Below are 24,668 nucleotides of genomic sequence, written 5' to 3' on the forward strand. Positions count from 1 at the left end.
CACCTGTAAAAGTTTGTTAATGTTTTTGCAGCCATGCCAAACTTCTTGAGTCTCCTCAGGAAGTATAAACGCTTTTGTGAAGTTTTCACCACAGAGTCCGCTTGTTTGGACCAGGTCAGGTCATCTGTGATGAACACACCGAGGAACTTGAACTCAGAGACTCTCCCCACTTCAGCTCCATCGATGTGTAACGGGCCGTGACCCCCCCCCCCCCCCCTCTGCAGCTTCCTGAAGTCCACGATCATCTCCTTGGTCTTGCAGACGTTGAGAGACAGGTTGTTCTCTTGGCACCATGTCTCCAAGCCTCTGACCTCATCTCTGTAGGCGGTCTCGTCGTTGTTGGAGATGAGACCCAGGATGGTGGTGTCGTCTGCAAACTTCAGGATGATGTTTGAACCCTGTGTTGCCACAGTCCTGTGTGTACAGGGAGTACAGAAGGGGACTGAGCACGCAGCCCTGAGGGGCCCCGGTGCTCAGGGTCAGTGAGGAGGAGGTGTTGTTACCGATTCTCACCACCTGGGGTCTGCTCGTCAGGAAGTCCAAGATCCAGTTACACAGGGGGGTTTGAAGACCCAGGCTCCTGAGCTTGGGGACGAGTTTGGCAGAAACAATCGTGTTGAACGCGGAGCTGTAGTCCACGAACAGCAGCCTCACATGTGTGTTGGCCTTTTCCAGGTGGGAGAGGGTGGTGTGTGTTGTCAGGGCGATGGCATCGTCCGTCGATCGGTTGGGGCGGTGTGCAAACTGGGAGGGGTCAAGGGGGTCAGGAAGGGTGGAGCAGATGTGGGTTTTGACCAGCCGCTCAAAGCACTTCATGATGGTGGTGCTACAGGGCGGTAGTCGTTTAAGCAGGTGATGGTTGATTTCTTAGGTATGGGGATGATGGTGGCCTGCTTGAAGCAGGTGGGGACTGTTGACAGTTGTAGGGAGAGGTTGAATATGGAGGTGAAGATCTCCGCTAGCTGGTCGGCGCACCCCCTGAGGACACGGCCTGGAACTCCATCGGGCCCAGATGACTTTCGAGGCTTCACTCTCTGAAGCTCTCGCCTCACGTCAGCCACGTTCAGGGACAGAGTGCAGTCATCGTCTCGGTCCTCAGCCAGTCTCGCGGATGGAAGGATGTTGGCTGCTTCAAACCGTGCGTAGAAGGTGTTGAGGTCATCAGGTAGGAGGCAGCAGGCTGATCATCACTGCTACTTCTCCCTTTGTAGCCAGTGATGTGTCGCAGGCCACCCCACAAGCATCGGGGGTCAGAGCTGAGGTAGTTGGATTCCAGCTTGTCCCTGAAGTCTCTTTTACCCTCTCTGATGGCCCCCCCGCAGGTCACATCTGGACTTCCTCAACGCCTCCGGGTCACCAGATTTATGGGCAGAGGACCGTGCTCTGAGCTTAGTACGGACATTGCCATTTACCCAGGGCTTTTGGTTTGGGAAAGTCCTGACACTGACCCTAGGGACAACATCATCTATGCATTTGGAGATATATGAAGAGACAGTATCTGCGTATTCGTTAATGTCCCCATCAGCTGCAACACAGAACATCTGCCAATCTGTTGTTTCAAAGCAGTCCTGGAGAGTGCTGATGGATTCAGCACTCCAGCGTTGAACTGCCCGAAAAACCGGTTTTTCCTGTTTTAGCCGTTGTCTGTAGGTTGGAACTAGCATAATGGAAGCGTGATCCGACTTCCCGAAAGCGGGGCGGGGGAGGGGTTTGTAGCTGTTCCGAATTTGCGAGTAACAATGGTCAAGAGTAGGATTTAGAGGAAACTGTTTATAATTCAGTAGCTTTACTGCATTTTGATTGTAGTTCCTCTGCCATCACTCATATGGTGTTGGTAGGTTCTTCACAGCTCAGTTGTGTTCAAGAGGAGCTGACTTTTCCTCCTCATCTCATTTTAGGGATGATCCTGAGCCTGACTTCACTGCAGATATGTGAGCTCTGTCTAAATGTAAAATGCAGCTGGTTCTTGTTTGAAACGTTGATTGTAGAACTTAACTTTATTTTCATTTGAAAACTTGCCACCAACCAGGACCAGATATCAGATTGATATTAGAGCCAATGTGGACCCTTTGTAGTTCTGGTTCACACGTGGTTTGTTTCAGACCTGTAGATTCTTCAGTTGATCAGAGAAGAGGTGAATGGACCGTGTGTAGAACAAGGAGCAGACGAGTGGGGCCGAGTTCAGAGGAGAAGTTTGAAATGTGTTAACACGTGTTCAGGTCACGTGAGCTCTGCACTTGATGTTCTACACTTCAGTGCCTGAGATCAGGAGAAACATCAGGTTCACTTCATTTTCTCTAATCCTCCTCCTCCTCTCTGCTCTGCTCCTCCTCCTTCTCCTCCTCAGCTATGCCACCCGCTGGAGTAACAAGTCCATGGACCCACCTCCACCATTGAGTGGACAGCAGAATCCAGAGTAAGTGAACATCAGTCCTGATGTGAGCACACACTGAATCATTTCACATGAAGGAGGCAAAGTGAATCATACTGATCAGTAAAGTGACTCCTCTAAACTTGCCAAAGTATAGTTTACACAAGTAAAGCACTGAACCTGAGGATTGAAGATTTAAAACACGTATTTTCCTCTCTCCTCCTCCTCCTCCTCCTTCTCCTCAGCTCTGTCAAGCGCCCGCCTTTGGGGTCCATAGAGCAACTGCTGAATCCAGGGTAAGTGAGCTTCAGTCCTGATGTGAGCATGAAGGAGTTGAAGTGAATCATACTGATCAGTAAAGTGACTCCTCTAAACATCCTGAACTAAAAACACTAGAGAGAAAACGACTCAGTTGAGCAGTGAGAGGAAGAGGAGGAGATTCAGGAGGAGCTCTGATGTTTGACTGACCTCCTGAATATTTCCCTCTCAGCTTTTCTCAGTATCTCAACAGCTCGTCAGACGAGGACTCATCTCAGTGGGAAGGTGCATCAATGAGCATCATATCCATGAAGCCACGGATTTTCTCCAGGTAACTGAACCGTGTGGATCCTGGTAGAGAGAAACAAAGGCCACCCTGACCTCTCACCTCCTCCTTGTTAGTGGACTGGACATGGACCAGACCTAAAGCTCACTATTCAGATTGTCTGTCACGTTCACACCTTGTTCGTCTTATGATGATCAAATGAATCAGAGACGGAGAGAAGTTCTGTTTAAGTTCTATTGAACCACTCGGTCTCCAGTGATCTTTACAGGAAACTGTTTATAATTCAGTAGCTTTACTGCATTTTGATTGTAGTTCCTCTGCCATCGCTCATATGGTGTTGGTAGGTTCTTCACAGCTCAGTTGTGTTCTAGAGGAACTGACTTTTCCTCCTCCTCTCATTTTAGGGTTCCTCAGGGACCAGACTCATTGGATCCTGGACCAGAACCTGTCTCTCAACCTGTTCCTGACTTCACTGCAGATATGTGAGCTCTGTCTAAATGTAAAATGCAGATGGTTCTTGTTTGAAACGTTGATTGTAGAACTTAACTTTATTTTCATTTGAAAACTTGCCACCAACCAGGACCAGATATCAGATTGATATTAGAGCCAATGTGGACCCTTTGTAGTTCTGGTTCACACGTGGTTTGTTTCAGACCTGTAGACTCTTCAGTTGATCAGAGAAGAGGTGAATGGACCGTGTGTAGAACAAGGAGCAGACGAGTGGGGCCGAGTTCAGAGGAGAAGTTTGAAATGTGTTAACACGTGTTCAGGTCACGTGAGCTCTGCACTTGATGTTCTACACTTCAGTGCCTGAGATCAGGAGAAACATCAGGTTCACTTCATTTTCTCTCTGCCTCGACGAGTTGGGACAGAAACTTTGAGACAATCTACTTGTTAAAGTATAGTTTACACAAGTAAAGCTCTGAAACTGAGATTTGAAGATTTAAAACATGTATTTTCCTCTCTGCTCCTCCTCTCTGCTCCTCCTTCTCCTCAGCTCTTCTGGGGGAATGGAAAAGCTACTGCTGCAATTCAAGCCACAGCAGATTCCACCGTAAGTGAACATCAGTCCTGATGTGAGCACACACTGAATAATTTCACATGAAGGAGGTGAAGTGAATCATACTGATCAGTAAAGTGACTCCTCTAAAGTTGGCAAAGTATAGTTTGAAAAAGTAGAGCACTGAAACTGAGGATTGAAGATTTAAAACATGTATTTTCCTCTCTGCTCCTCCTCCTCCTCCTCCTCTTCCTCCTCCTCCTCAGCTTTGACTTCCACCGGAGTAATGCGTCCATGGGCCCACCTCCCTCATTCAGTCGACCTCAGAATCCAGAGTAAGTGAACGTCCTGATGTGAGCACACACAGAATCATTTCACATGAAGGAGGTGAAGTGAATCATACTGATCAGTAAAGTGACTCCTCTAAAGTTGGCAAAGTATAGTTTGAAAAAGTAGAGCACTGAAACTGAGGATTGAAGATTTAAAACATGTATTTTCCTCTCTGCTCCTCCTCCTCCTCCTCCTCCTCCTCTTCCTCCTCCTCCTCAGCTTTGACTTCCACCGGAGTAATGCGTCCATGGGCCCACCTCCCTCATTCAGTCGACCTCAGAATCCAGAGTAAGTGAACGTCCTGATGTGAGCACACACTGAATCATTTCACATGAGGAGGCAAAGTGAATCATACTGATCAGTAAAGTGACTCCTCTAAACATCCTGAACTAAAAACACTAGAGCAGAGGTCTTCAACAGGGGGTCCGCGACCCCTAGGGGATCCGCGACCCCTAGGGGGTCCGCAGAGGTACTGCAGGGGGGTCGCAAAATGTTTGGTTGATTAGACAATTTTTTATATTTTTTAAAATTTTTGATTCATTTTCGAACCAATTTTTTCTTATACAAATTAAATGTCTTTAAATACACATTAACATGCATCCAACATATTGAGGGGCTGATTTAAACCTCTGCCTGACAACCTCCATCCGTCCAAGGCTAGATCTTGGACATCTCTCTAATGTGGGAGTATGTGTGGAATCAATAGATAGCTTGAGGATACACTGTCTCTTCTGGATGTATGTTTAAAATAAAAAAATTAATCTGTGAATAACTTTAATAGCTCAGTGTTCCATGCAAGAAGCATGTTTATAAATGGCAGTGGCAAGGCCACCCTGTACCTTGCACGTTTAAATTAAAAACATGAATTTATGAACCTGTGTGATATTTGAATAGCTTAGTTTTGAATGCACAATAACAAGGGAGCTATGTTTATATATGGCACTAGGCCCAGTTTAATATAAAACACAATTTTATACAATATATATAGTAGGGGGTCCCTGCTCCATCTCTCCACCAGTTTGGGGGCCTTGGCCTGAAAAACGTTGAAGACCCCTGCACTAGAGAGAAAACGACTCAGTTGAGCAGTGACAGGAAGAGGAGGAGATTCAGGAGGAGCTCTGATGTTTCACTGACCTCCTGAATATTTCCCTCTCAGCTGTTCTCGGTCTCTCTGCTGCTTACTGAACGTGGACTCACCTGAGAGGCTCGGTGCATCAATGTGGAGCACCAGATCCATGGACCCACCGATTTCCTTCAGGTAACAGAACCGTGTGGATCCTGGTAGAGAGAAACAAAGACCACCCTGACCCCACACCTCCTCCTTGTTAGTGGACTGGACATGGACCAGACCTAAAGCTCACTATTCAGATTGTCTGTCACGTTCACACCTTGTTCGTCTTATGATGATCAAATGAATCAGAGAAGTTAAAGCTGTTAAACTATTTAAGTTGTGTTCTAGAGGAACTGACTTATAACCTTCACTTCCTCAACACGGGTTCACACTACACACTGAAGGTGTTTATCATTTTGTACAGTGCACTTTTCCAACCCCCACCCCCCCCCTCCTCCAGGTCAGCAGATGGGACATGGAACAATCAAAGTAGATGTTAAATACTTCTTTTGTTCAGGTTTCTGATCAGTTTGGTTTTAATTAGTTATCTGATGGTATAAAAACAAGGTGAGACATTATGATTGACAGCTGACTATCAGTTATTCTTTGTCTCTGGAGGAAGTGGAGACGTGTCTTCGTCTTTCTTTACAGTCTGTGATCAATGAATAACCAGGAGCTCAGACTGAGCTGCTCTGACGCCCTCTTCTCTGTTCAGGGCGGAGCCTGATGGCGTCCGATGGTTGAGACCCGGGCTGAAGAAGTGTAAGTGAGGCTGGTTCAGATCACTGATGCTGAGTCAGAGCGACTCATCAATAACTGCTCATCGTCTCATTGTCTCCATCAGATCTCTGTGGACTCGTCCCGGACACAGACACCATGAACAAGAACCTGCAGCTGTCCCACGACGGCAGGACGGTGACGTACGAGGACGAGGTCCAGAAGTATCCAGATCATCCCCACAGGTTCCACCAGCGCCCTCAGCTGCTGTGTAGAAACGCTCTGACTGGTCGCTGCTACTGGGAGGTGGACTGGACTGGGATCATCAACATAGCAGTGAGTTCCAGAGGAATCTCCCGGGAAGGAGACGCTGAGGATTGTTGGTTTGGAAGGAACGACCAGTCCTGGAGTCTCTACTGCTCCGATCGGCACGGCTGCACCGTCACACACAAAGAGCGTCCCATCTGCAGCCGTGGTCATTTCCTGGCTTATCACGACAACAACCCAACAACCTGCTCCACCACCTCCTCAGAAGACTCCAACAGAGCAGCAGTGTACGTGGACGTCCCTGCCGGCACGCTGTCCTTCTTTGTGGTCTCCGGAGACGAGCTGATCCACCTCCACACCTTCCACACCACATCCACCGAACCTCTCTATCCCGGGTTTGGGTTCTGGGGGGGTTCCGGGGCCTCAGTCTCTCTGCCTTCAGTGTAGCACGGTTCACATGAAGCCTCGTGAGTGGCAGAGATCAACAGTGGTCAGAGACATGGTGGCATCAGGACCAACGTGGAGCTGCTGTCGTCAATCACACTGTTTAGAAACCAGAAGTAAAACCAGCTGCTCGGGTTTGAAATGTTACAAAGCTAAAGAACAATGTTGATCTGCTCTTAGTGTCTCACAGGGACACGCTGCTTCATCCCTCATATTCAGTGCTGGAATGTAACAAAGTATTTTTACTTCGCTACTGTACTTCAGTAAATTTTTACGTATCTGTACTTTACTTAAGTAAAAATAATAGCATACTTTTTACTTTTAAACCGTTACATTTTGCAGCTATTATCTATACTTTTACTCCACTAGATTTCTACAATATGTGACGTTACTCGTTACATTTTATGAACACAGTTTCGGGAAATATGGATGCGTTGCTGTTTTGTAAGTTTAAACGCGCACACACACACGTGTCCTTACACCGCAAAAAGACATTTAGAATTATGTTTATAATAATGACAAGTAACGAAATAACCACAAACCTTGGGCCTTTATCAGCCAGATGCTAAACAACTAAAAGTGATGCTTTTTCATGCAACAACGAAGAACACCTGCCATTTAGCGGGCGTTCTCGTTTTTCAGGAACTACCTTTTCAAAATAAAAGTATAACATTTCTCCCTCTGTCTAAACCATTTAAAAAATATTCAGAAAATGAATATTTTGACTGCCTGACCAATGGTCAAATTTTCATTTCAAGTTCCTTCATTTTTAATGTCTCATTCTAAGTTCTGACCAGTTTTACAGTTGTTTTTCATGTTCCATGTTTCCAATTTTTACACGTTTACAATTAAATAAAAGATTTAAAGATATAACATGTTGTCTTTATTGGTTTGGCTTAATGGTATTAACTTTGCAGATATCTGATGTGTTCATTTTCTAATTAAAAGCCACAGTATTCAACTCAACCTGTCAGTTTGTCTTTTCTCAGGTTGAAGACGACTTGAAACTAGAGACTGAGACAGAAACTCCTCAGGAAAATGTTCACTGACGTTAGAAAGTGAGAAGAGTCAGTTTCTCATAGTTCACTTCACTCACAGGTTTCAAACACTTCACTTACTGAAGTAACGAGCTGATCCCTGATCAGTGCTTCACTCAACTCCTCCTCATCTTCATCACTGCTCCACCTGCTCCTCACCTGTCCGTCACAGAAACACGTCCCCAACGTCCTAATCACAGCTGCTTCAGTTCCACCTTAACAGTAACAGTGGTGTACAAAGTGAAGTACTGGGAGATAGAATGCAAGTACTTGATTATAAATATACGTCAAGCATTAAAGTACAAGTACCTGCAGAGTGAAGCTTGTTCAGTGTTGGTCTCTGTAGCAGGAGGCGGGCCTAATGTTACATTCACGCTCTGATTGGATGAATGGACCAGATATGAAGTACTTTAACAATATATCAAACGTGTACAAATGTAGTATCGAGTACAGATCTTTGATGATATATGCAGAGTTAAAGTAAAAAGTACTTGTAAATAAATCTACGTTAGTTCCTCCTTGAAAACAGGAATAAACATGAAATCGCACTTTGACCATGTTTGACTTCAGATTTATGGAAAAAGGAAATGACGTCATTACACGGTTCATGTATAATTTGGTTTGATAGAACGACACAGGTGAAGAACTAGGTTACATCTACTGAGTCACATGACAACAGGAATATCTCATATATTAACCACAGTGGTTTTATTACTGTGCAAAACTAAATATACAACTCTAGTGAACGTGAGAAGAACGAGTCCTGCAGCGACACAAACGGTCCTATAAACTCTGTCCTATGAATTCAAGATAAAGACATGTAGGGACAGGTAGCCACACACGTGACCCTGTCTGGACCAATCACAGTCAGGTGCTCGGCTGCTTCACACACGAACCTGTGAACTCAAACACGTCTGACATGGAACTGTAAATATCAGATCAGAGGAAAACTGATGCGCAATAATAATTAAAATGACAAATTATTTAGAAAGGAATTTGTTAAGCATTGAAGATAATGCAACAGCTCTTAATGTGGTGGATTTAATTCTCCTTCAGAATGTAAATAAAGATGGACGACGCGTCTCTACTTCCTTCCACTGACCAGAAGTGAAGCCTAAATATCCGGGGTCGGAGCGACGCCACCTTGTGGTGGTGACATCATTCAGAGTCATCAACTAACTGATTCAAACACTTAAACAAACAGTGTGAAAAGAACAAACTCTAATTTGACTAGTTAGAAACAGAGGTTTATGACCAATACTACATCCGGCCACCAGGCGGCGATGGAGACACTTTGGCTTCACTTTCACATTGTCCATCTTTATTTAGTCTCTGGTTTCGTCTCGTTTACGTCACCGACTTTCCTTAAATCCACCGCTTTCATTCGTCAGAGTCCAACATGGCCGACAGAACAACGCCTCCTGTTGACCAGACGGCCAATCAGGAAGTCATAGAGCTTTAATAGAATTAAGCAGCCAGGCCAATCACAGGAGGCGGAGCTGCAGGAGGAAACCAGCGTCCCAGTTTTATGGTGAATCTGAACTGAGTTAATTATCCTGGAGCACGTGCACACACACACACACACACACACCGACATGTTTCATTACAAAGTCCTGAAACAGCTTCAAGCGAACGTGTACCGCTTCATAAAAAAGAAAACTTTCAAAGCCTTGAGAAATTCAAGTTTTGTTCGTGGCTTTAAAAACAAGTTACAGAACTTTTAAAAAAACAAGTTGACGTCGGCTGGTTTCAGATCCCTGTCCTCTCGTCTCGCAGGTTGAGGGACACGTTGGTGCTCTGGCCGTCCACTGGTTTCAGATCCTGGTCCTCTCGTCTCGCAGGTTGAGGGACACGTTGGTGCTCTGGCCGTCCACTGGTTTCAGATCCCTGTCCTCTGGTCTCACAGGTGGAGGGACACGTTGGTGCTCTGGCCGTCCACTGGTTTCAGATCCCTGTCCTCTCGTCTCGCAGGTTGAGGGACACGTTGGTGCTCTGGCCGTCCACTGGTTTCAGATCCTGGTCCTCTTGTCTCGCAGGTTGAGGGACACGTTGGTGCTCCGGCCGTCCACTGGTTTCAGATCCCTGTCCTCTGGTCTCGCAGGTGGAGGGACACGTTGGTGCTCCGGCCGTCCACTGGTTTCAGATCCTGGTCCTCTCGTCTCGCAGGTTGAGGGACACGTTGGTGCTCTGGCCGTCCACTGGTTTCAGATCCTGGTCCTCTCGTCTCGCAGGTTGAGGGACACGTTGGTGCTCCGGCCGTCCACTGGTTTCAGATCCCTGTCCTCTGGTCTCGCAGGTTGAGGGACACGTTGGTGCTCCGGCCGTCCACTGGTTTCAGATCCCTGTCCTCTGGTCTCGCAGGTGGAGGGACACGTTGGTGCTCCGGCCGTCCACTGGTTTCAGATCCTGGTCCTCTCGTCTCGCAGGTGGAGGGACACGTTGGTGCTCCGGCCGTCCACTGGTTTCAGATCCTGGTCCTCTTGTCTCGCAGGTGGAGGGACACGTTGGTGCTCCGGCCGTCCACGGCGTCCGGCGTCGGCTGCTTCACGTCACATTCAGGTGGTTTCAGGTTCGTACACAAGTCGGAGTTTGGGAAAATAAAAATCTGCAGTCGTCCTCTTAATACATTGATTTGATCCTGTGCTTCAAAGTTTACCTTTCTTCCTGTTGTTTAAAGATATTGATTTTATAGAAAAATCTTATTAACTATTATTATTAAATACTCAAACTGGGATTTGTAAATCTAAACTGCAGTGAAGGGAGGATCATTGTTTCCTGGTTTAACTTGACGTCACGATCCTGGTTCTGATGACTTTGCTGTAAAAGCTTGAGTTTCACGTGATGACATCTGCAGAAGATGAGTCCGAGTGACGGACATAACATGACTCAGGTGTTTTCTAAGAACAAACACACTCTGAGTCGTCCGATCGTGGAACTTTCCCATAATCCCTTTCCTCACGCCTCCTGCTTCGAGCTTCATGGTCAGGTTCAGTGGAGAAACGTCCTCCAACATTTATTCCTTCATCAATTTCGGGAAGTTAGGCAGATTTCTGTTTGGCCAGTAGGTGGCAGTGATGACTCCTGGAGATGGATGTATTCAGGGAACTGCTCCCAGCTTCAGGAGCAGGTTGACGTGATGTGCGGCCGAGCTCGGAGAGGAGGAGGTCAGTGCTAACGCTGTTAGCTCGCTGGGCCCTGGTGCTGGAGGACCGTGTAGACGTTGTCCACTCTGCTCAGCCTCTCGAAGAACGGGAGGAGGTCCAGCAGCTCAGTGTCGGACATGTCGTCGAACCACGAGACCACAGGCACCTGGACGGAAACCACAACATTCATCCTCACTTTAAATCTTCTACTTCATTTACTTGAACGAAGTAAGAATTCGTTTTTCACCCCATCTGCGTCCGTGAAGGAAGAGTAAAATGATGAAGTGCGAATCATCCGTAGTGACAGGCTACTCACTGCGTTGTCGGGGTGGAAGACGTAGGAGGCGGGGGAGTTGTCTATGATGATGACCTTGTTCAGGTCGCGACCCAGGCGGCTCAGGTCCTTCACGTAGTTTCCTCGGTGGAAAACGCAGGACTCTCGGAAGAGGCGACAGCGGAAGACGCCCCGCTTGTCCAGGAGGTCGGAAACAGGGTCTGCGTACTGAGGCAGGAAAGATGAACTCAAACGTAACGACTCAGAAAGACTTTCACAGGTTTCATTGTAGGTTTAACAGTAAACACTTACCTTGGCTAAGCTGGCGGTGAACAGGATGCACTCAAACAGCTCTCCCATCCTTTTGAGGAACTCGTCGACGTGCGGTCGCTTCAGGACGTACACCTGGAACACACATCAGGATTCAAACCAGCATCCCACACAGCCTGAGTTTAAAACAGGTTTCTACACATCTGGACCCACAGGACTCGTTCAGTAAGATCCCGTAGAAGAAGTTAACTGTGTCGAATGGAGCCTGACAAACTAAACACAAAGACTGAGACACAAACATCTGGCTCCAAAAGCGAACTCTGTCTCTTTTGTTGAACTTCCTCCGTGTTTGCTTCTTTCTTCGGAGTCGGCGTCTGAGGGCAGCGTTCCTGACCCAAGTCATCCAGAAGAGGCTGTGCTAGTCTGAACAAACCTATCCTGGATTACTTGAATCAGGCCCAGACCCACGGTGAGTCCTCCAGCTCCCAGAGGCCTCGTCTTCAAACCGCTGAAACGCCGACAGAACCGCACACGCTCCTTTTAAACTATGCAGCCACAAGGAGGCGCTGTCACGTGAGAGGAGCACAGGTTGCATGGCTGACATTTGTGGTGCAGGTTCGTGGGGAGTGTGATGACCTGAAGTTACCTGGTGCACGGTTCCTTCTATGTCCACAGGAATGATGAAATCTGCGTTGTTCACAGGCTGAAGGACAGAAAGAGAAGATTTAACAACTGTGGGTTTATCACAGAGCAGATGAGGGTCTGCTGTGTGTGTGTGTGTGAGTGTTTCCACTGTTTATCTAAGGAACCAGCTAGTTTAGACTTGGCATCATCCAGCTATGACAGAAACCTCAGAGCCTCTAACACGGAGTGTTACGATTAAACACAAACGATCTGGTGTTCGTACCTTGAAGGAGCTGTGGACTAGCGTCTCGTCCAGATCTATGACCACACAGATCTTTCCAGAGTCTTTTGACTTCAGAGGAGGAAGCAGCGGCTTCACCTGGATCTAAAGATAAAGCAAAACTATTTCATAATGCTCTGAGCAGCAGGAGAAACAAACAGGTTTCTGTCCAGACTCATGTGACATGTACATTTATCTATGAAGTGACACGATGTGGAAGCATCATCAGATTTAGTTTCTTTCTGGTGTTGTGTACACAAGATAAAACAAAGGTCAGAGGTCAACTCACCTTTGAGACAGTGCCGTTCTCCTCCACCAGAAGGGGGGCGTTGTTGTTGACCGGCGGGGGTTCTGGCTGGTCCCGGCAGAGGCAGCAGAACAGGCTGGAGAAGAAACCTCTGCTCCTCGGCTTCTTGGTGGAGAGAGACGGAGAAGAGCCTGCAGAGGAGGAAGAGGAGGATGGAGAGGAGGAGGATGAGGAGGTCATTAGTTAAATAATCTGTACTGGGTTTATCTTTAATAAAATGTATGTGTTTCGGTTTTTAAAGAGCAGGGTTAGGGGTTAAGAACTTAAGTTGTGAGGGGATGAAAACATCAACTGTTGGCTTCTGTAGTTGAACACGTTTTTATTAACTTAAAGATAAATTACAAGGAAAACTTATCAGATATTATTTCTGTTCCCGTCGGCCCCCCCCCCCCCCGAGTCGTATAAACCTCTGATCAACACACTTTGTCCCCGTCCCTTTATTCCGTCCTCCCTCTCTCCGTCTGTCCGGACGTGACCGTTTTACCAACACACAAACCCCCTGTTGTCCGTCTCTCGCGCCTCTTTTCATTCGCTCGCTGCCGTTCCCTCCTTCTCTCGTTTGTGGATTCAAACCCCGTCTGACCCTCCGCTGGCCTCTGCCGCCAGCGGGCCACAAACAGGAAGAGGAAACAGACGGGTGTCAGCGGAGGAAGCTGCTCGCCATCATGTTGTAGCGTAACGGGGGTAAAGGCGTGATGCCGGCGTACAGGTAGCTTCTTCAACAGGTTTAATCCCAAATAAAACATCTTATTCTGACGTCACTTCCTCCCTCATCACGTTTTTCATTTAGCTCCTTGTTTCCTTTATCACTCCCTTGTTCCCTCTCCTGTGTCCTTATAATCACCAGCCTTCACTCCTGGGTCCTTTTCTTTGTTCAATTCAACATCCATGACTTCCATCACATCGTCACTGGGAACAAACACAGAGCGTGCACTGATTTATAAAGACCTTTTTAAAGTGAACGACTTCCTCCTGATGCTTTCTGCCTCCCTGACCTTTGACCTCTAGTCTCTGCTGTGATTCCAAACATGAAGAAACTGACCCACAACAGAAACACTCATTCTGGTGCTTGACTCCAAATGTCAGGTTTATTAGGAACAAGTCTCGACCTCACTGGGACAGAAATTGCTCTTCACTGGTTTTACACTTAACTTTTAATCATTTTAAATCTTCTAAAACGACTGAGAGACTTTGTTGAGTCAATAAAACACAAACTAATGTGACTCTTTAGATCCGTTGTGAAGTTGGAGAAAAGCCGAGTTCCTCTCAAACTTAATGAGAAGATGATTAATGAGATGAAGCAACGAGGAACTAGTTAAACTCAAGACTGAGGATTCATCAAACGTGGGTCAAGTTCCCTTTTTCAAGCCTTTAATTCTACATTTTAATAACATGAAATCACATTTCCACTAAAACAAAAGCTGAAATCTTCCAAACACAACCACTCATAACAGTGGAACCACGACGAGGAGCCTAGTTCTTCATGTAGTGACACAGACGGACCCGGGTCCTCCTGTCAGGACCTCGTCCGGCAGGACAGAGTCAATATTGTCCTTGTTTGAGGCAGCGGCCGTGTGTCACTGTCAATAAACATGTGTGAGGACACGCTTACGTAATAGATCAGGCTTCTACACTTCTATAAGAAAGCTCCTGTCCACGTCTCAGTGAGCGATCAGCTGCTCACTCTTATTCTTTAACCTAAAACACGAACGACTGAATCTCTGCTGGAATGATCTCTGAATCTAAAACGAGACAGGAAGCGACAGCAGAACAAGCGTTGGACTGTCGTCAGCGTTTCTCAGGGACGAGGACTGACAAGGTCTCCTGATGACTCAGTAACCTGTCCCTACGTCCTCAGTGAAGGTATGTGACCGGCTCATGTGACGGGATCCTCACTGAACTGATAGAGTCAGAGATACACAGGGAATCTGAAGCTCACAGGATGACCACTGAGAAGAGAGAAACAAGCCCTGTGACAAATGAACTGAGTCAGAGCAGAGTGAATAAGGTTTTCAGGTGTTGAGAGGCGACTGAGTCCCTGTGCTGGTTTTATTAAGAGACTTCAAGTGTCTACATGAAGCACTGGTGTGTTTATAAAGTTAGACAGACTGTGATGTAAAGTTTATAAAGTTAAACTGACAGTGATGTAAAGTTTATAAAGTTAGACAGAGAAACTGACAGTGGTGTAAAGTTTGTAAAGTTTAACTGACAGTGATGTCAAGTTTGTAAAGTTTATAAAGTTAAAGTGACTGTGGTGTAAAGTTTATAAAGTTAAACTGACTGTGATGTAAAGTTTATAAAGTTAAAAAGGGAAACTGACAGTGATGTAAGGTTTATAAAGTTAAACTGACAGTGATGTCAAGTTTGTAAAGTTTATAAAGTTAAACTGACAGTGATGTAAAGTTTATAAAGTTAAACTTACTGTGATGTTAAGTTTGTAAAGTTTATAAAGTTAAACTGACAGTGATGTAAAGTTTATAAAGTTAAACTGACTGTGATGTTAAGTTTGTAAAGTTTATAAAGTTATACTGAGAGTGATGTAAAGTTTATAAAGTTAAACTTACTGTGATGTTAAGTTTGTAAAGTTTATAAAGTTAAACTGACAGTGATGTAAAGTTTATAAAGATAGTGTCTGTTATAGTTGTGGCCCTGCTCCAACAATAAGAGGAATAAGATGAATAAGAACTAGATGAATATGAATAAGATGATTAGTAGATCAGAAGAGAGGGGCCTGACCTCGCTCCGCTCCGGCCCGGCTCGCCTCCTCCTCCCGGTTCACTTGTGTGATGACGGAGCTCGGATCCATCTCTTCTAGTAGCGGACGTCTCTCTTCACGCGGGCACGGATCTTTGGAACACGGAGGGAAGTCGGTTACAGCTCGTCCATCGCAGCCCGGGGGAGGTGACCCAGCTTCGGCCGCTACAGCCAGCAGCACACGGGAGGGAGGGAGGGGGGGGGGGGGGTCGGAGACTCTGATTCAATATGGAGCCGCGGGCTGGAGTCTAACTTCCCAACATGGAGGTTTCAAGGCTCCCCGCTGCACGTCCGGTGGCGCACTGGAGGAATGGCCCTTTCACCACGGTCCCTTACCGAGGAGGGGCAGCGGCTCACAGGCAGCTGCAGGCACAAGTTAGCGAAAGTTAGCCGAGTTAGCTGTTATCTACAGTTGGCTAAGTTAGCTGAAGTTTGACGAGTTAGCTGTTAGCTACAGTTGGCTAAGTTAGCTGGAGTTAGCTAAGTTAGCTGAAGTTAGCTAAAGTTGGCTGAGTTGTCTAAAGTTAGCTATTAGCTACAGTTGGCTAAGTTCGCCGGAGTGAGCGAAAGTTAGCTGAGTTAGCTGAAGTTGGCCAAGTAAACTGTTAGCTAAAATTGGATAAGTTAGCCGGAGTTAGCTAAAGTTGGCTAAGTTAGCATAGTTAGCTGAAGTTAGAAGATAGCTTAGTTAGCTGAAGTTGGGTAAGTTAGTTGTAGTCGGAAGTTAGCTGAGTTAGCTACGTTCGAGCCGCCTGACGTACAAACTGCAGTTCACGGTTCTCCTGGTTCTCCCTGAAGCAGCAGCTGAAGTTAACGGTTCCTCTCGGGGCCGCTCCGGGCTGAATGCTCCGCTGTAGCCCTCCACAGACTCGGTGAACTGGGCACAAAGTTACTTAAACTAGTCAAAAGTTGGTGAAAGTAGTTGAAGTTGATGGAGCGTGTGACAGCAGGAGTCGGGGGAACAGCCGCAGCCTCACGCGCTGCTGCGGGTCCCCTTGAAACCGGCTGTTGACAGGGAGCGTCCCACAAGTTCAGCCTCTGTCTCTGGAGGAGGTTTCATCTGGTCTCCAGCACCAGCTCCCAGTTCAAACACGTGCTGCACCAGTTAGAAACATGTACACACTTATTATTGATGTTTGTTTTAATAGGTTTATCTCTATTGATCTTTTCTGGTCGAAATGAAGGATGAATAAAAACCTCTTAAAATTTCTCCCTGTTATTCTTTGGTTTCAGATGGAAACTTCAGTGCTGCACATATACTTCATGTACTTCTTGTACTTCATATACTTCATGTACTTCATATACTTTCTGTCTTTAAAGTACTAGAAGTACACATATTATTTACTCTGCAGCTTTATTGACCTGTTACTTAAACACATGTAAACACATTTAATATCAACTTAGTATTTAAAGAAAAAATTTATCGTATCCACGTGTTAAATGTGATTTATACATAAATCTGTCCATAAATACTGCTTTAATATTAATAACAAAAATACATTTATATATATATAGCATCTTTTTAAAACAGCCATTAAAGGGCTATATAAATAAATATTTATACTTACTTTAAGTTTTGCAGACAATGTAATGTACTTTTATTAGTAATTTTCAGAATATTTCTTTCACCACAGCTGAAAACAGAATCATTTTATTGCTATTCCCACATAATTAGGACTTTTCTGTTGTAATATCATATTGTCTTTTTCCTATAATAATACAACTTTATTCTCATAATATTATGACCCACTTCCTGAGATACTCTCACACTCTGTTGTACTCATCGAGACGAGAAGCGTAAAAATCAGAAAACGAGACGTTTACCTTATTTCCAACTGTATCAATGTTTTATTACAGACTCATATCTCATAAAAACATGTCAAATCGTCCACATAGAAACACGGCAAATTGGTACATTTACAAATCTTCAACCGTCCAAATTCATACAAAAAAGAACACTGTGATCGAGCAAGTACACAAAACGTTCTATTATCACAGGGACCGTGTGTTGTGTGTATAAATGTGTGCGTGTGTGTAAGAATCTGTAAGTATTGTGTTGAATTCCGCTGTGAATCGGATGGAGACACGAGATGAAGAATTTGGATGTTAATCCGATTCAGGCACTGACTGGGTGATGGGGATTCAAGCCACTGGGAGACCACAGTGAACCAGTGTGTGCGAGACTTTTCAAAGTAAAAGCTCGTCTACGTCTAGGCTTCCTAGTCGTGTTACAGATAAAGATCAGTTCTAACCACGGAACGAGAAGCTGCACCACAAAGTCCTAACTCAGCTTCTAACACCAACCACAAAGACACGCCTTTTTTTGATTGTTCAGGAAGTGAATCCAAGATGCTCTCGCTCACTCACACACTCACACACACATGCAAATAACTTAACATGGAAAAAGTAAACAGGTTCAAGGAAGAGAAAGAATATTTTTGGTTTTGAGTTTTTAAAATATGACAGTTAATGTGAAAATAAATTAGCAGCTTGAATGATGATCCATTCACACGAGTTGTTGGTGAGCGATGACACACGTGTCCCCGGCTGGAGGTGCAGAGTGGAGACCAGTGTTTGTCTAGAACCACACGTTCATGTGCATTTTAGAGATTCACCAGGAGGACAACCGACAGGACATCCTGTGACAGGCACCTGTCCTCCCACTGGACATCCTCACATCCAGGCGTCCTCCTGTTGACCTCTGCCTCCGCGGGTCATGCAGCGAGGAGTCGAGGTCGTTGGGGTTCTGGTGCGCGGCCTCACTTTGGACTGGGGACGTGTGGTGCACCCCCAGGCGGTGTGGACTGGGCGGAGCTCTGGTAGGTGCGCAGCAGCACCTTGTGTTTGGTGGCGTCCTCCGAGCGGCGGCACTGCTGCTCCACCAGGAACTCTTTGAGCCGGCTGGAGGTGAAGGAGAGAGTTTGTCTCCTCAGCTTCATCAGGTACGAGTCCTGCAGCCAGGCGTGAGTGAAGCAGTCCCGTGTGGTCGACCGGGCCCTGAGAACACACACACACACGTTTTAACACAACTACTAACAATAAAATACACATAAATACACATCTTTCTGTTCACAGACAAACGCTGGTGCTGATATCTGACTGAGTCGGGCTGTGTCCTCCTCACCAGGGGTAGCTGCTCAGCATCTTCTTGAGGAAGGCAGACGCACTCTGGGACACGTTTGGATAAAGTTTCGTTGGGTCAAACTTCGCTATCAGGATTTTGGATTCCACTTGTTGAGGGTCTTTATCTTCGAAGGGCAGTCGACCGCTGAGCCTGGTTGTCAACGCAGAAAAAATATGAAATTAATATTCATCTCTTCTTACAACAAACCTGATTCTCTTCAAGGAAACACACATGGTGAGATTTGCACTGAAATCTAACTCCTGGTCTCGTGGTGGTTAGAGTGAAATGAAGACGATGCTCCACTCACATGATGAAGGTGACGACTCCAACAGTCCACATGTCTGCAGGAGGACCGACCACTTCACCTTTCACCATCTCAGGAGCTTGGGTCAGAACAAAGAACGGTTAGAAGAGTAGAGAAGGTTTGTGAAGTGGTTCTGCTCTCTGGTCCTCACCCATGTAGTCCAGTGTTCCTGGGCCGGAGTCCCGGTGTTTGAGGCTGAGGGGGTTGAAGGTCTGCGCGCTCCCAAAGTCCACGATCTTGATGGCGTTGAGGCTGGTCACCAGGATGTTGTCGGGCTTGAGGTCGAGGTGCAGGACGCGGCGGCTGTGCAGGTACTCGACTCCCTGGAGGATCTGGACCAGGTAGCCCACCACGTCGTCCTCGGAGTAACGGAACCTGAGGAGGACAACGAGCCACGTTAAGGGACGGGACTGAGTGGGTGTGTCTCAGAGTGAGGAGCCGTGGCCCCGCCTACCTGTCGATCAGGCTGTGCAGCAGCTCTTTGCCGGTGCAGTACTCCGTCACCAGCACCAGGTAGCGCGGCGTCACGTAGGCTTCGTGCAGAGACATCACCTTCTCGTTGTGAAGCGACTTCAGGATCTCGTACTCCTTCAGGATGTCCTGCTTGTTGTCCTGACTGTAGGGGATGATCTTGGCCATGTAGATCTTCCCCGTGGCGTTCTCCCGACACTCCCGGATCACGCCAAACCGACCTCTGACAGAAAAAACAAACATCTGAACCAGGGCGTGATCACATGAGGCTGTTAGAAAGTAAACATATTTACTCTGAAGACACTAAATTAACTCATTGAAGTTAAACTGAACCATTTGAAATCTCATAAAGATCCAGTAAGCTCTCCCAGAGAACCAGTTTCAGCCTGCTGGGAGCTCTGAAGTGTGTTTTCACTGAACGGCTGTGAAACGCAGCAGAAAGGCAGATTGATGAGGTGGTTCTGTGAGGATCAGCAGATCAGCTGGTCTCTTTACTGCAGCTTCTACAGCCGAGCAGCAGAACAGCTCCAGTGACACTAGATGTTCATCTGGAAACCAAACAGACCAGATGAGGAGGAAGCAGTGGACCTGTTCTCCAGTGTCTCTCTCACCTGGCTCTCTCCTCCAGGAAGGTGTAAGGTTTCTGAGGGACCCCCTGTCGCAGGGCGGTGGAGGGCGTGGTGCGTCCTGACGATGTCCCCCTGGTCGGGGTCCCTCTGGTCGGGGTGCCTCTGGTCGGGGTACTGGTCCCCTCACCGATGGGGCTCAGGCTGGAGGTCTGGAGCACTTGGGGGGTGAAGGAGACCGGAGTCACACGGGCGGTGACGGCGGCGGTGGGAACGTACGACGGCACCGAGGTCACTGGTTTAGTGGGAGTTGAAGGCGGGGCTACAAGAGGAGGGGGCGGCGATATGGGCGGGGTCTGGGTCATCGGGGTCACCACGTTGACTGGGCTCTGGGGTTTGGGGAGGACAAAGGGTGGGGGGGGTTTGACTGTGGGTGAGGAAGGAAGACTGGAGGTTTTCTTCTGAGGCTCGTCTGCTGCTGCTGGTGGAGAGGATGGAGGGGGGGGTGTCACCACCGCTGGGGGGGCTGGATCTGTCGGGGGGGAGGTGGAGGTGGAGACCCTGGGAGCAGTGTGGACTGGTTTCACTGGAGAGGTGACCACGGGCTCAGGGGGGGTGGGGAGGGTTTTTACCACAGCAACCGTGGGTGAAGAACTTTCATCTGAGGAAACAAACAAAATGTCCGTCTGAATAAAACTGATTTACCAACTGCATTAAAAAGAGTTTTACATGAACATCACATTGAGTGATTTGATGAAGTACCTGCGGGGGGGTCCACGCGGACTGGAGCCGAGGGGCTGCTGTGGGGCCCCTGACCCGCCTTGTTGACGCAGGCCACACGGAACCGGAAGGGGCCCCCTGGTGGCAGGTTGGTGACATTGTAGTAGCAGTCGACAACTCTGGTCGCCACGGTCGTCCACTTTGAATCTGCTGCAGGACGGAGAGGGAGGAGAGGGAGGAGAGGGAGGAGAGGGAGGAGAGGGAGGAGAGGCAGGAGAGAGAGGAGAGGGAAGAGAGGGAGGAGAGGGAGGAGAGGGAGGAGAGGGGAGGGAGGAGAGGGAGGAGAGGGAGGAGAGGGAGGAGAGGAGAGGGAGGAGAGGGAGGAGAGGGAGGAGAGGAGAGGGAGGAGAGGGAGGAGAGGGAGGAGAGGGAGGAGTGGGAGGAGAGGGAGGAGAGCGAGGAGAGGGAGGAGAGGGAGGAGAGGGAGGAGAAGGAGGAGAGGGAGGAGAGGGACACTTCTTATTCATATCAGGAACAGCAGCCTGAAAACTAACTGGCCTCTTGTAGTTCACACATGAAACACAGGGTGGTGCTGTTGTCAAACTAATAACTCAGACAAAACAATTAAAGCTTTATATAATAAGATAAAATGTCTTAGATGTCGTAGAATCTTCTTTCTTCCAAACAGCTGCATGGTCACGTGACTCTGGCAGAGACAGTTTGTGACTGTGAGTAACTACATCTGTGTGGTTTGACTCTTCATCAGGTGAAGATGATGAAGATGATTCATTTTGCACAATGACAGCAGCATCGTTTTATTTAATTTCTGACTCCCTGAAGCCTCTGGACTCATTTCAAACAGAAGAATGTTTCCCCCCCTCACCCTCTGTCTTCCTCTCGAGTGTGTAGCTGCAGGGCGACTTGCTGTCGGCTGGTTTCCAGAGCACCAGGGCCGTGTTGTTGTACGTCTGAGGGACCTCAGGGGTCCCAGGGCGCTTTGGGACACCTGCAACAGAGGAAGAGGAGTGAGTGGACACTGACGTGGAGAAACAGACGGAGAACAGGTCATAACCACGAGCTGATTAAAAGACGTACTAGCGATGGAGAGGGTGCAGGAGGTGGTGATGGTCGCTATAGGGTTGGTAGCTACACATTCATAAATCCCAGTGTCCCTCCGGCTCGACTTGGTGATGGTGAGAAGCTGTCTGCCGTCAGGGTGAGAGATCAGGTTCATCCTGTCATCCACCTCCAGAGATTTTCTATCTGGAGTCAAAATAACATGATTAGAAACTGTGTGTCCACTTCTGCACAAAACCACGACAACACTTTGTGCGTTACCTTTCATCCAGGTGATGTCGGGGGGAGGGCTTCCAGCAGGAAGGCAGCTGAGAGTCACCGGCTCCCCCTCCGACAGGAAGTGGTCTTTCAGCTTGATGTGGAACACGGGAGCGAAGTCGGAGGCAGAGCGGACGAACGTCTGGCTGTGGGACAGGCCGTCCTCCTTGGGGACGGAGGACGGCAGATCAGGCTGAGAAGGAGTTTTGTCCTTCTTGCCTCTGGTCAGACCCCACCTGTCCCACCGCGACCGCCTGTCGCTCTCCGAGGCCTTCTCCGACTGGAAGCTGGACGTGGAGTCGACGGACTCTTTGGAAGCCCCGGTGCCGGCCTGGTTGGCCAGTTGATTCTCGGGGATGCCCATCTCCAGCGGCCCCCGGCCCTCGGACTGGGAGTGCCGGTGGCGGGTGAACAGCGGCGTCCTCTTCCCCTCTGCTTCTCCTTTCCTCTCCTCAGACTGACTGCGAATCTTTGTGGATATTTCTGCCACTTTGTTCTCAAACTTCTGTTTCATGGCCAGGACGGGGGAGTCTGGGACCTTCTTTAAGTCCGTCTTCGGCGCCAGGTCTTTCTGACTTCCTCCAGCACCCGTCTCCTTCCTCTCCTCTGACTGCGTCCGTATCTTGGCCGTGATTCCTGCCACTTTGGACTCAAACTTGCGCCTCATGGAAGAAACTGTGGACTCCTCAGCTCGGTCCTTCGTGTCCAGGGACTTGCTGCGACCCATGGCCCATGAAACCCTCTTCCCTGCAGCAGGCTCCTGGACCTCCTGGCTCTTCTCCTCTTTCGGTTTCTCCCCCTTCTTCTCACCAGATCCAGATTTCTTCGTCCTCAATGAAAACCTCCCGATGCGACCAAGTCCTGATTCCTTGTCTTCGTCTCTTAGATCCTGAACAGACTTGGACCTCTCCTGCAGACCCTTGGACACCACCTCTAGAGGCGCTCCCCTTGGACCCGGCCTGTACACCTCTTCCCCCCCCTCCGCTGCCTTGCGGCTCAGTCCCGGGGATCTCTCCTCGGATTTGTTTCTTAACTTTCTGAGTCCGCGGGTCAGAGACGACTCTCGTTTCTTGAAGCGGGCCTCAAAGACCTCTTCTGAGTCGATGTCCTTGATGTCGGTTCTGAGCAGAGGCCGGCCGGCCGCGGCAGGAAGGTCGGGATTGGACGACGTGGAAACAGACGCAGGAGATCGGTCGGCACTCGCGACTTTGGCAAACACCGCTGGATGTTCAGGTAACGAGGGCGTATCCGTACCATTGGGCTTTAAAGGAGCTGCAGGTTCTTTGGATAGTTCAGAAGTTTGAATCGGTCCTGAAACACCTTGAACAACAGCTGATGTTTTACTGTTTTCATCTTCTTCTTCCTCAACATGTAACTCCAGGTTTTCCTTCCTCTCTTCCTGCTCATCATCCTCCTCTATCACGATAATGGGAGTGGTCACAAAGGGCGATCTGGACTCAGGTTCTACTCGATCTGCTGGTTCGATCTGGGTTTTGGTCCTTTTCTCTGTCTCCTCATGTTCTGACACATTGTTCTGTTTCTGCTGGTCCACTCCTGGCACTGGGATTAGAAACAGGGCTTTCTCTGTGGGGGAGTTGGACCCAGACTCCAGAGTAGTTTGCTCTGTGAGAGCGGACATCGAGGTGGCCTCCAGGAGCTTTCTCCCTTCTATGCTCCCACTGCCCACAGACGGGATCTCCAAGGGGGCTCCGAACCTGCGGTGCAGGGGCATTGGTTCAGAATCCCCTTGAGTGAAGGAGGAGCTTTTGCGAAACACTTTGGTCTTGGGTGTGTCCTCCCCGGGGATCTCAGAAGACGCTGCTCTGGTGAATGTGGGCGGCGCCGCTCTGGATCTCCTCAGATTCCGATCTAAAGAGGCCGTTTGCCTCTGCTCGTCCATGCCCAGCGTTTCAAACAAGGGTCCTCGCAGGCCGCTCATCTTCTTGTCCACGCTTCCTCCCCTGAGCAGCCGCTGCCTCATCAGCTCCAGCTTCAGAGCATAGTCCTCCTGGCTGAGTGTGGCCCCCCCGGGGCTCGGGCTGCGATTGGGTAGCTCCATGGAAACAGACTTTTTCAGACTCTTGGTACTCGCCTCTACTTCCTCATTGGCTTTTTCCTCCTCTGGGTCAATGTGGAGTAGCAGCGCTGAGTCAGCAGAGCTTCCTCTCCTCATGGTCGCCCTCCTCGTTCTCGTCTCTGATTCTTCACACTCAACACTTGATCCTTTTTTCAGGGGAACTCGTTTTGTCTTTTCCGTTTTGTCCCCATCTGGAGTTTGCTCTTCATCTGTTGGACTTTTCCCAGCCGCTCCTCGAGGGCTGGTTACATCTGAATTGTCCCCTCTCCTGGTCCCATCGGTGGTGACACTGGGCCATGCAGGGACATCTTCCTCCCCTGGGATCTCATTGAGGGAGACCCTGGACCCGGAGAAGACCATGGACAGTGGCATCGGAATGAAGGGAAGCTCGTCTACATCTGCATCGGAGTCCGAGGAAGAGGACAGCGGTTGGCAGCCTTCTTTCAAATGTCTCGCCACAGCGATGGAGACGTGGCTGGATGATTCGTTCAGGAGCTCCGGGATGGAACGCATGATCATCTTGGCTTTGTAGTTGATGAGGGAACGCTGGAACAAAGCCACAGTGGACTGCATGAGGCACGGCCCAGGGACCTGGATT

The 24,668-nt window shown here is 48.3% G+C and overlaps 3 protein-coding genes across 5 annotated transcripts in view; 1 reads left to right on the forward strand and 2 right to left on the reverse strand.

Moving 5' to 3' along the window:
• LOC128430960 (tripartite motif-containing protein 14) overlaps positions 1-7,657 on the forward strand; it is a 41,882-nt gene extending 34,225 nt beyond the window's left edge. The window contains exons 7-13 of one of the 2 annotated variants that reach the window (XM_053417115.1): positions 3,320-3,397; positions 3,913-3,969; positions 4,182-4,250; positions 4,465-4,533; positions 5,402-5,503; positions 6,072-6,118; positions 6,201-7,657. In XM_053417115.1, coding sequence (XP_053273090.1) covers positions 3,320-3,397; positions 3,913-3,969; positions 4,182-4,250; positions 4,465-4,533; positions 5,402-5,503; positions 6,072-6,118; positions 6,201-6,787 — 1,009 coding nt within the window. In that variant the 3' untranslated portion in view covers positions 6,788-7,657. The remainder of the gene's footprint in view (positions 1-3,319; positions 3,398-3,912; positions 3,970-4,181; positions 4,251-4,464; positions 4,534-5,401; positions 5,504-6,071; positions 6,119-6,200) is intronic. The other variant, XM_053417116.1, reaches the window with a different exon arrangement.
• A 719-nt stretch (positions 7,658-8,376) lies between these two features.
• On the reverse strand, positions 8,377-16,531 carry LOC128430962 (carboxy-terminal domain RNA polymerase II polypeptide A small phosphatase 1). 2 transcript variants are annotated; one of them, XM_053417118.1, is made up of 8 exons: positions 16,235-16,531; positions 15,456-15,566; positions 12,702-12,850; positions 12,416-12,517; positions 12,155-12,211; positions 11,551-11,643; positions 11,281-11,466; positions 8,377-11,130 (listed from the first exon to the last, which is right to left on the reverse strand). In XM_053417118.1, exons 2-8 carry the CDS (start codon positions 15,523-15,525, stop codon positions 11,002-11,004), a joined length of 786 nt encoding a protein of 261 aa, XP_053273093.1. In that variant the 5' UTR covers positions 15,526-15,566; positions 16,235-16,531; the 3' UTR covers positions 8,377-11,001. The 2 variants fall into 2 exon arrangements, with proteins under 2 accessions (XP_053273093.1, XP_053273092.1); XM_053417117.1 differs by having other exon boundaries at positions 15,456-15,836.
• Positions 16,532-18,232: 1,701 nt separating this feature from the next.
• The window catches only part of LOC128431318 (striated muscle preferentially expressed protein kinase), a 29,716-nt gene continuing 23,280 nt past the window's right edge, over positions 18,233-24,668 (reverse strand). Inside the window, exons 34-43 of the mRNA XM_053417598.1 lie at positions 21,997-24,616; positions 21,754-21,921; positions 21,542-21,664; positions 20,701-20,868; positions 19,984-20,599; positions 19,356-19,595; positions 19,053-19,276; positions 18,905-18,980; positions 18,598-18,747; positions 18,233-18,470 (exon numbers count right to left, since the gene is read on the reverse strand). Coding sequence (XP_053273573.1) covers positions 18,233-18,470; positions 18,598-18,747; positions 18,905-18,980; positions 19,053-19,276; positions 19,356-19,595; positions 19,984-20,599; positions 20,701-20,868; positions 21,542-21,664; positions 21,754-21,921; positions 21,997-24,616 — 4,623 coding nt within the window. The remainder of the gene's footprint in view (positions 18,471-18,597; positions 18,748-18,904; positions 18,981-19,052; positions 19,277-19,355; positions 19,596-19,983; positions 20,600-20,700; positions 20,869-21,541; positions 21,665-21,753; positions 21,922-21,996; positions 24,617-24,668) is intronic.

Source organism: Pleuronectes platessa, chromosome 24 (genome assembly GCF_947347685.1).
Source record: "Pleuronectes platessa chromosome 24, fPlePla1.1, whole genome shotgun sequence".
Lineage (NCBI taxonomy): Eukaryota > Metazoa > Chordata > Actinopteri > Pleuronectiformes > Pleuronectidae > Pleuronectes > Pleuronectes platessa.

Bases quoted from the DNA above. Each gene is read 5' to 3' on its own strand.
- LOC128430962 (XM_053417118.1), bottom strand. From the start codon at position 15,525: ATGGATCCGAGCTCCGTCATCACACAAGTGAACCGGGAGGAGGAGGCG. The intron at 11,644-12,154 runs GTAACTTCAGGT...TGTGTGTTCCAG, and splicing joins TAGAAGGAACCGTGCACCAG to GTGTACGTCCTGAAGCGACC. The intron at 11,131-11,280 runs GTGAGTAGCCTG...GTTTCCGTCCAG, and splicing joins TCTTCCACCCCGACAACGCA to GTGCCTGTGGTCTCGTGGTT.